This window comes from Myotis nattereri (assembly GCF_964212035.1).
Source record: "Myotis nattereri genome assembly, chromosome: 3".
In the NCBI taxonomy this organism is placed as follows: Eukaryota; Metazoa; Chordata; class Mammalia; order Chiroptera; family Vespertilionidae; genus Myotis; species Myotis nattereri.
In genome coordinates, this window is record NC_138077.1 from 209,715,946 (window position 1) to 209,725,492 (window position 9,547).

At 57.3% G+C, this 9,547-nt stretch overlaps 1 protein-coding gene across 6 annotated transcripts; it reads right to left on the minus strand.

Moving 5' to 3' along the window:
• Positions 1 to 1,047: 1,047 nt before the first annotated feature.
• On the minus strand, positions 1,048 to 9,547 carry MIIP (migration and invasion inhibitory protein). 6 transcript variants are annotated; one of them, XM_081085525.1, is made up of 12 exons: positions 9,252 to 9,388; positions 8,878 to 8,903; positions 8,096 to 8,150; positions 7,458 to 7,671; positions 6,915 to 7,217; positions 6,180 to 6,264; positions 4,849 to 4,957; positions 4,714 to 4,766; positions 3,854 to 3,983; positions 3,579 to 3,675; positions 2,604 to 2,735; positions 1,048 to 2,327 (listed from the first exon to the last, which is right to left on the minus strand). In XM_081085525.1, exons 4-12 carry the CDS (start codon positions 7,578 to 7,580, stop codon positions 2,055 to 2,057), a joined length of 1,305 nt encoding a protein of 434 aa, XP_080941651.1. In that variant the 5' UTR covers positions 7,581 to 7,671; positions 8,096 to 8,150; positions 8,878 to 8,903; positions 9,252 to 9,388; the 3' UTR covers positions 1,048 to 2,054. The 6 variants fall into 6 exon arrangements, with proteins under 6 accessions (XP_080941651.1, XP_080941647.1, XP_080941652.1 ...); XM_081085521.1 differs by lacking the exon at positions 8,878 to 8,903 and having other exon boundaries at positions 9,377 to 9,547; XM_081085526.1 differs by lacking the exon at positions 8,878 to 8,903 and having other exon boundaries at positions 8,096 to 8,153; positions 9,377 to 9,441.

The window sequence follows — 9,547 nt, forward strand, 5'->3', positions numbered from 1 at the left end:
ATAAAAATGATAAAGTTTGTTACGTATGTTTTACACAATTAAAAATTAATTTTAAAAGATTACATGTGAGACCAGCTGGTGTGACTCAGTGGTTGAGCGATGGCCCAGGAACCAGGAGATCGCTGGTTCGATTCCCGATCAGGACACATTTTTCTATCTTCTCTATCCCTCTCCCTTCCCCTCTCTCTAAAAAGCAAATAAAATTTTAAAAATAAAACAAAATTTTAAAAAATACAAAATTACATGTGGCAGAGACTTTGTTTCTTCAGGTCCCAGAATCAAGTGGCAAACCAGGACCCGCTGTGAGACCTGCCCACAGACACACACTTTGGATCACGTAGGCGTTTGAACCTCACAGCCTCCGGAAGGAACCCGTGCTCTCCAGGCGGCCGACGCCCCGGACTCCATCACCTCACCTGCCCGGCTGGCCCCTGAAGGCACTTGAGTTTGGAACCCAAGTGAAGGAAGAGAATCTGCAATGCCTGTTACTTTTCTAGTGGCCTCTGCTGCCCGGGCCTGGAGCTCTGCATGGACCAAGCTGGTGGGAGTCAGGTAACAGGACACGGAGGACAGTAACGCTGTCCCACAAGTCCCCTCCACATCCCAAACCAGTGATGGCGAACCTTCTGAGCTCGGCGTGTCAGCATTTTGAAAAACCCTAACTCTGGGACCATGCCACATATAGAAATTTTTTGATCTTTGCAACCATAGTAAAACAAAGATTTATATTTTTGATATTTATTTTATATATTTAAATGCCGTTTAACAAAGAAAAATCAACCAAAATGAGTTCACGTGTCACCTCTGACACGCGTGTCATAGGTTCGCCATCACTGTCCCAAACCCATGCTGTCAGCTGGGGCCCAAGTGGCCAGCTCTGGACAATGAACCCTAAACAGAAGAGACCTGTGTGTTGTGGGGTTACTCGGCTGAAGCAACAGGCGATGTCCCCCATGGTGGAGCCTTCACTGGCCTGAGTCCCCACGAGACAATGTTAAAAGCACAGGCCCCAAATGTCCCATGACGGAAAGGTCATGCGAGCAAGTCAGCAAGAGATATAAGCCTTTTTGTTGAACCCCTGGGATCTGGGGGTTCGTTTGTTACTGCAACATAACCTTGCTTATTCTCACACACACATGGTGCATGATGGGAAGAGAGGGTTACCAGGGAGACCGCAGCCCTAGATCCACACTCTGTGCTGAGAAACCTCAGAAAAAGCACATGCTTTCTCTGGGCTTCGGTTCCCCATTTTTTTCTAGAAAAACAGGAACTTCATATTGTTTGACCGAGGGAAGGAGACAGGTGCTGCTGACTAATCCAGGAGGGAGATCTGCGCTCTGCAACCTCCCGCCTGGCCCTCAGTTCCGCCATCTGATCTCTCGGGGTAACCCATGGCTTCCAGGGCTGGACTCGAGGGGAGGAGGAGCCCCTCTATGAATGGACCCAGTGTCAGGAACCAAGAAGGAGTGAGCTCACTCACTCCCCTCACAACTTCAGCTTCCACTACAGCAGTGGTTCTCAACCCTCCTAATGCCGCGACCCTTTAATACAGTTCCTCATGTTGTGGTGACCCCCAATTTCATTGTTACAAATTGAACATAATTAAAGCATCGTGATTCATCACAAAAACAATGTGTAATTATATATGTGTTTTCCGATGGTCTTAGGCGACCCCTGTGGAAAGGTCGTTCGACCCCCAAAGGGGTCGCGACCCACAGGCCGAGAACCGCTGGTCTACAGGGACAGCCTGAGACCCCAGCCCCTTGTGGAGATGGTTTTCAACACTGACCTTGACCTCAGCCTGTCTAGGGAGCCCTCACCCACCTAGAAGGCCTCTACCCAGAGCTGGGAGCTGCAGAGGGCACTGGACCCACCCACTTAGCACAGATGTCAGAGTGTCTCCCAGGTGAGGGAGGGCCAGCGGAGGCCAGGGCACCGCCTGGGCACTGAGGCCATCAGCAGGCCAGACCCGACACACGTGGAATCTGGGGGGGCAGACAGCACTGAGCTTTATTTCCAAACACGGCAGACAGAACGCCCTGACCTCCCACCCGTCACCCCTTCTGAGCCCAGGAAGGAGACAGGCCTGGGCCTACCCACCGGCCCCACCTAGGAGGGTGGGGCCTGAGTCCACCTCTAGCTGAGGCCGGGCAGGGCTCCCTTCTCATGGGCACCCCTGCCAGAGGGAAGAGGCTGGAGGCGATGGCAGGAGCACTGTCCTCCAAGTGGCCAGTCCTCAGGTCGTCCACCAGGATGCGCGGGCGGGGCTGGGGCGCCTGGGGTTCTGACCAGATCGGGGTGGGGGATGGGACCCGCACTGACTGGGCCTGGATGGTGAATAAGGTGGTATCAGAGGGGGCCACTGTGGCGGCAGGTCACCCCAGTTCCAGCCTCATCCCGTTCGGGATCTTAGAGTCGGGGTCACCTCCTTGGGAGGGATAGGGTAGCCAGTGGGAGGGATGGATCCTGGAAGGGTGCCTTGGGTCACGGCCAGCAGATGGGGATGGGGCCCTGCGGGGAGACACCCAATCCTGCCCCTAGGACTCTGCAGTCCCCAGGCCCGCTCCAGGCACCTGCCCCTCCCAGGGTGCCCCAGACCATACCAGGTGGGAAGGGCCGGCCGACAGCGGCTGGTGCTGGGCCTCGGAGCTGACACAGGACCAGAGGTCCAGGCTCTGGGGGCCGGAGCTTTTCTCGGGTTTTGGAGGGAGAATGTCCCAGCCCAGCAGACAGTGCTGTGGAGAAAAAGAGGTCAAGGCCCTGACCTGGGGCAGGGCTCCCCCAAAGAGTCACGGTACCCCCTGGAGACGGAGGCTCCCCCAGGGCAGGGGCTGTGTCTACCCACTGGGCCTCCCTTTTCCTAACCCTGCCGACTCAGGCCCTGGCGCAGACCCGGAGGTTGGAGGGAAGGCTGCGGACACTGACGAGCACTTCCTGCTGGGCTCGGCCCCACGCCCAGACTGGTACTGATTCCCTCAACTGCCCCACCTCACCACACAAGCCTGAGGACGGTATGTTGTGCCCATTTTACAGATGTGCAAACCGACTTTCCTTGGCATCCCATCTCCTCCCCCCCGGCCCAGCTCCCCCAGCCTCACTGGGAGTGACTGGGGTCCCCCACCCAGGAGACACGAAGGATGTGATGGAGGCACTATGCAAGCATAAGGGCTGGGGTTCCAATCCCAGCTCTTCCACCTGCTGACCTCGGACAGTCACCGCCCCTCTGCCTCAGCGAGCTCATCTACAGCGGGGGCGGCAGCAGAGCCAGTGCCCTCGGCTGCTGTGGGCTCCGTGGGAGGATCCTCATCAGGTCCGCGCACCCACACGGGAGCTGATACGCGGGGCCCATTTACACCAGCAGGTGGCAGACCCTTCTGGATGCAGGGCGAGGGTGGGGTGCCCCACACCCCCGAACAAGCAGAGCCCAGGTGATGGAAGTGGCCTGGCCTGGGCTCCAGAGATCTGGGTGCTCATCCTCCTCGAGCTCAGCCTTGCTGGGTGGCCTTGGCACAGTCCCTGGCCCTCTCTGGGCTCCAGCCCCGCACCCATCCCCATCCAGACTCCCTGTGGCTGCTCACCCGGGGCAGGGACAGCATATCGGAGGTGTCGAAGCTCTTCCTCCGGTGGATGCGGTAGCGGTGGGGTGGGTCCAGGATGGACTGTGGGATGCTCACCCTGGGGGGTGACGGGGGGGGGGTGACATTACTACAGAGGTTTCCTGGCTGCCGGGGGGTCACAGCCCCAGGCCCATTGTTCCTTCCCTCAAACCAGTGGGCTCCGGCTCTGACTCCCTCCTCAGCTGCTGCTGCCCCCAAAGGTGCCCCCAGGTGCCCTGCCTGCTCCGGCCACTCACCGGACCTGCGCTGGATCTGCCAGTGTCGCAGGGCCCCGCTGGTCCCGGGGTGTCCTGCACAGGCGGCAGGGGGTGCCAGGGTCCGAAGGCACCAGGAACAGACGCCGGTTGACACGGTAACAGTACACACCTGGAGGCCCAGCAGAAGCAGCAGTGCCTCAGCCTGGAAGCCTAATCCCGAGGCCCCTGCTGCCCCCAACCGCACAGGCCCGCCGACCCTTCCACCTGCCCTCCGCCACACTCACAAGCGTGTACACACGCGCATGCACACAGACTTATGCTCACACACAAAACATGGAGCACCACTTCCTCAAGCATGACACCCATGTGCACACAACCGCACACTGGCCAGCACCTTCGCATGTGGAAATGTCACGTGTGCAAACACAAAGCATGGCTTTAGTCACATTGTGGACACATGCACGTGCCTATATTTGTAATCACACATACACAGGGTGCACACAGAGTCATGTTCACATGAACATCCCTTACACATATATGTACAGGGTACGCTACACATGCAAATTCACAGCGGACTTATGTGTTCACATGACTGAGCCGGGAACCTCCCCCCACAGGCAACCCATGTGGAGGGAGGAGGGTGTGGGAGTGGGAGCACACAGGAAATGAGGCAGCTGGGAAGCAAATGAAGGCTGCAGGGGAGCGGGGAGGCGGGGTGACACAGGGCTGACCCTAATCCCCATGAGGCCGGGCCTCAGCTCCCTCGCCTCCCACCCAGGGCCTGCTCCACCCTGTCCAGACACCAGGCCTCCCCTCCCCAATCCCCAACCTCCAGCCGCCTCCCCAGGCCCCCGCGACCTCGGCTGGGCTCCAGGGCAGCCCGCGGGGCATACACTCACATTCGTGGTCTTCCTGGGCACTGTCGCTCTCCCGCCGGCCTGGGAACTGGGGTCTATGAGAGCGAGAGGGTGAACAGGCCAGCGACAGGGAGGGTCCCTGCGCTGCCTGCCCACCGCTGGCCTGCCCCTACTCACTCGGGCTCACTGTGAATACACTCCTCCTTGTGGGTTTCCCGGAACTCCTGCAGCTTCGAGAAGAAGGCCTCGGGCTTGCTGCTGATGGGCGAGCTGTTGTCCAGAGACCCTGAAGTGGGCAAAGCACGGGGAGCTGCTGTGCGGCCACTGGCCAAGGCTCAGAGGACGCTCAGGGCTGGCACCCAGTCCACCTGCTCTGTCCCCACCAGGCCTCACAGACCTGAAGGGACCCTCCACTCACTGTGCCTGCTGGTTTTGCCTGTGTCCATCCACCTGAAGCATATTGTCTAAGCAAACAGTACTTACAGAACCCCTGCAATGGGCCAGACACCGTTTAATGTGCCGGGGAAAGAGCAGTGAACTAGACCAAGCTCCTGCCTCACTTACTAATATGGTGGCAACAGACAAGCTAGCCACCTAGAGACATGCAATACAACACTGAGTGGTGACGCGTGCCAGGAAGTAGCGAGCAGAACCGGGGAACCCAGCTGGAGAGGGCAGGGGTTCCAGGGGAGGCCTCTCTGAGGAGGTGACACCTGAAAGGGGGGAGGGAGCCACGTGGCCATCTCAGGTAGAAGAGCAAGTGCAAAAGGCCTGGGGCGGAAGTGTGTCTGAGGAACAGCCAGGAGGTGAGAGTGGCTAGAGGGGAGCAAGGGGTGAGAGTGGAGGAGAGGAGGCTGGGAAGCCAGCAGAGGGCTTAGACTTTTGGCATAATCAGATCGGCCATGTATTTTTGCCCTCTGGCTGCTACAAGGTGGGAGACAGGGGACCAGCTAGAAGTGACGATAGGCATCCTGGCGGAGAGAAGTAATCAGAGGCTAGAAATATGCCGAAGGCAGGGCTACTAGGATGTGCCAATGGACTGGGAGAGGAATATGTGAAAAGGAGAGATGGAAATCAAGGTTGATCCCAAGGTTATGACCTGACCAGTTATTAGGTACTTAAGAGTTGCCATTTGCAAAGACAGGAAAGACTGCAGTGGGAAGAAAATCATCACCTTGATGTTGGACATGAAAGCAACCTAAGACACTGAATGTGCCATACAGAGAAGGCAGCCAGCTACACAAGTCTAGAATTCAGTGGGGGGGCGGGGGGGGGGGGCAGAGATAAAAACAGGGGAGTTCAGGCAAGCACTCACGCACCGCCTCCGTGCCTGTCACTGTGCCGGGGGCTGAAAGAAGGCGCTCACCAAGGAGGGAGGGCCATTCAGACACACTAGGCAGCACTGGAGGGGGCCGGGGGGGCTCAGGCAGGTGAGTAGGGAAGCTGGGGCCTCCACCCCCCACCAGCCCCCACTCACAGGCAAGGTGTGTGCATGGGGTGGGCCACACCTGCAATCCAGTCATAGCCCAGGTAGGGTCTGAGGCGCCAGCTCCTCTCAGGCACTGGAGACTCCTTGTTGAAGGTCACTCTTAGCTGACAAGGCAAAGACATCGGGTTAGACCAGCAGGCCCAGCAAGAAGGAGGCCCCAGCTTGGGGGAAGCAAAGGGGTTGTGTGGGCCCCAAGGCTCAGCTGAGGGCTCAGGAATTGAAAGATACAGTGTTTGGTCCCCGCCCCTTTCTATGTGTGACTTTGAGTCAGTGTGGCCTCAGCCTTGGTCTTGCCATCTGTATAATGGGGTTCCTTACCTTTTTCCCAAAGAGCTAAGAAACTAGCAACCACCACTTACCCAGCACTTAGGCCAGTGATGGTGAACCTATGACACGCATGTCAGAGGTGACACGCGAACTCATTTTTTTGGTGGATTTTTCTTTGTTAAATGGCATTTAAATATATAAAATAAATATCAAAAATATAAGTCTTTGTTTTACTATGGTTGCAAAGATCAAAAAATTTCTCTATGTGACACGGCCCCAGAGTTAAGTTAGGGTTTTTCAAAATGCTGACACGCCGAGCTCAAAAGGTTCGCCGTCACTGACTTAGGCTGAGCTGGACACAACCTGCAGTATCTCCCGGACAGCCTCTCACCTGGCAAAGAAGGCTGCCCATGGCTGCCTTTGTCAGACAGGGAAACTGAGGTTCCAGGGAGCACCCACCGACGGATGCCCCGCTCTCCCACGGTACCTTGGGCAGCTTTCTTGGTTGATCCTGGAGGGACCTCGGGACCTGCGCCTCCAGCTCTGCTGATCGCTCTGAGTCACTCGAGTCGGAGGTGGCCAGTGACGGTGCCCCGCAGGGCCTCAGCGGGCTCCGGGGCTCCCTGACAGGTGGGAGAGAGGTCACCCCCGAGCTGGCCCCGAGAGAGGACATGTCGCAGGAGTCACCTTGGTTGGCATCCCGTGGAGAGGAGGTTCTCTGGGCCATTGAAGGCGTCTTTGGGGACAATGGCATCTCGGAGTCACAGCTGCTGCTGGAGTCCAGGCTTGACTAGAACGGAGAGGCCAGGTCACCCAGCCACCTCCCCAGCTGGCACGTGCGAGGCATAAAGACCCGCGCGCCTGCTCCAGCCTCTGCTGTCCCAGGCCAGTCCCTCCCCTTGCTGGGCGTCGGTTTTCACAACAGCCATACAATGGGCACGCTGCACAGGACCACCCTGGAGGCCTGGGTTCTGGCCGGAGGGTGAGTGGCCCCCCACATCCTCTGGGAGTTCCCAAGGTGAACACCCACCTCTGAGGCTGCCTTGGCCACCAACCGCCGCATGGCATCCTGCCCAACCCACAGCTGCCTCAGAAGCTCCAGGTTGAGCTGCCGCAGCTGCGCCAGGTCCTTGGTCTCCACCATCCCAGGCATATCGTCTGGCTTCCCACAGCCAATGTCGGATGTCGCTGACTCCCGGCTGTAGAGTGCCTTCAGGGCTGAATTCCAGGCCCAGCTCTGCTACCTGCAGCCAAGACAGCATGACACGGGGCTGAGGAGGCTGCCCAGTGGAGGCAGAGGCCTGGGTTCAAATCCCTCCACTCTGGTACTTCCCAACTGTGCAGCCACCAACAAATAATTTAACCTTCCTCTGCCTCCGTTTCTTAATCTGTCAAACGAGATGATAACAGTATCTACCTCATAAGGTTGTTGTAAGGATTAAATGAGGTCATGCACGTTACATCTTAGTACAGTTCCTGGCACACAGTAAGCATGCAATAAATGTCTGTTACTATTCATCTGGTCAGAGTGTGTTTCTTTACATGCGCAAAGAGAACAATCCCCCTTTAAAGATTTGAACTATGAACTTAGACCAGTTTGATTTATAGAAAGCAATTGGGGCAATTCTACAAATGTAAGGCATTATAACTTGTGAATCCAACACATACCAGGTTCCTGCAGGGGCTCTTTCCTCTCTCCTGCCCATTCTTCCTGTTTCCTTTTCTTCTTACAGATGAAGAAACCAAAGTTCAGAGAAGTTAAGCAACTTGCCCCATATCACACAGCCAGTAAGTGGCAAAATCAGGATTTGAACCTCAATCTAGCTCCGGGATCCACGGTCACACCAGCCTTTTTCCCCAGCAGTGTGGAAAGCTGCCTCCTATTCCTAGCCTTTGCCACCACCACCCCCAGCCCACCCATCCAGGCTCAGGGAAACACAGATGCCTCTGGAAGGAGTTTCTGCAGGCTAGGGGAAGGGGCTCCCCACTCCCCTCATATCCCCAAGGCCAGACTCCCCACAAAAGAAAGTCTCTCCCAATACACACTACCCCTTTTCAACCCTGGGTCCAGGGGCACGCACCTTCAGAAACCCTGCCCCACCCACACTCCTCGCCTGTGGACCGCCCACACCGGGGTGGGGGCGGGGCCTCCCAGCGCCCTAGAGCAGAGAGAAACCAGACTTACACTGGACACCCTACCCCTCACATATGCCCCGCAGGGAAGGGGGTACAGAGGGGATGCGATACCTAGGACCCTGTGGGGGAGTCTCCTATGCAAGCTCGGCAAACAGCCAGATCCGGGGACCGGAAGTCCCGGCGCCCGCCCTTATCTGGTCAGATTCCCCTCGGGATTAAAGAGAACAGCCTGGCCTAGCCGGTTTGGACCAATGGATAGAGTATCGGCCTGCGGACTGACGGCTCCCGGTTCGATTCCGGTCAAGGGCACATACCTCCAGTGCAGGCTGGATCCCCAGGCCTGGTTGGGGTGCGTGCGAGAGGCAATCAATTGATGTTTCTCTCTCTGTCTCTCCCCCTCCCTCCCACACTCTCTAAAATAATAATAATAATAATTTTAAAAAGAACAGCCTGCACTGCCTTCCTCCGGATCCAGCCCCCCTTTGAAAAGCTAAAAGCTAATAAAGATTTTTTTAAAAATAAGGAGCGTTTTTAAAAATTGGGGGGAAAAGAAAAGCTAAAAGCTGCGCGAATGCAACAGGAAGGCAACGTTCCCAAGAGAGACGGGGAGCAAAAGCACCAGAGGCAGTGCGGGCGGACGCAGGGACGGGACCGGGGAAAGGGAGACTCAGCCGACCTGAGCACTCACAGTAAAATTCATCTTTCCCGTCGCAGCCCCGAACCCCGCGGGGGCACACGCGGGGCCTCCAACTGAGCCCTTCCCCCGCCCCATCCCACCCCACCCCATCCCCAGCCTAGCGGCTCTGCACTCACTGCCCGGAAGCCACCGATCCGCGCCGCTGGACGCCGCCTGTGCCGGAAGAAGTTCTGCCCCGTCCACCCTACGTAACGCCAACGGGGGCGGGACCCACAAGGCCGCCCTGATTGGTCAGATGAGTGGCAGGGCCCAGACGCGCCTGGGAACGTTACTCCGCGTTCAGGAGC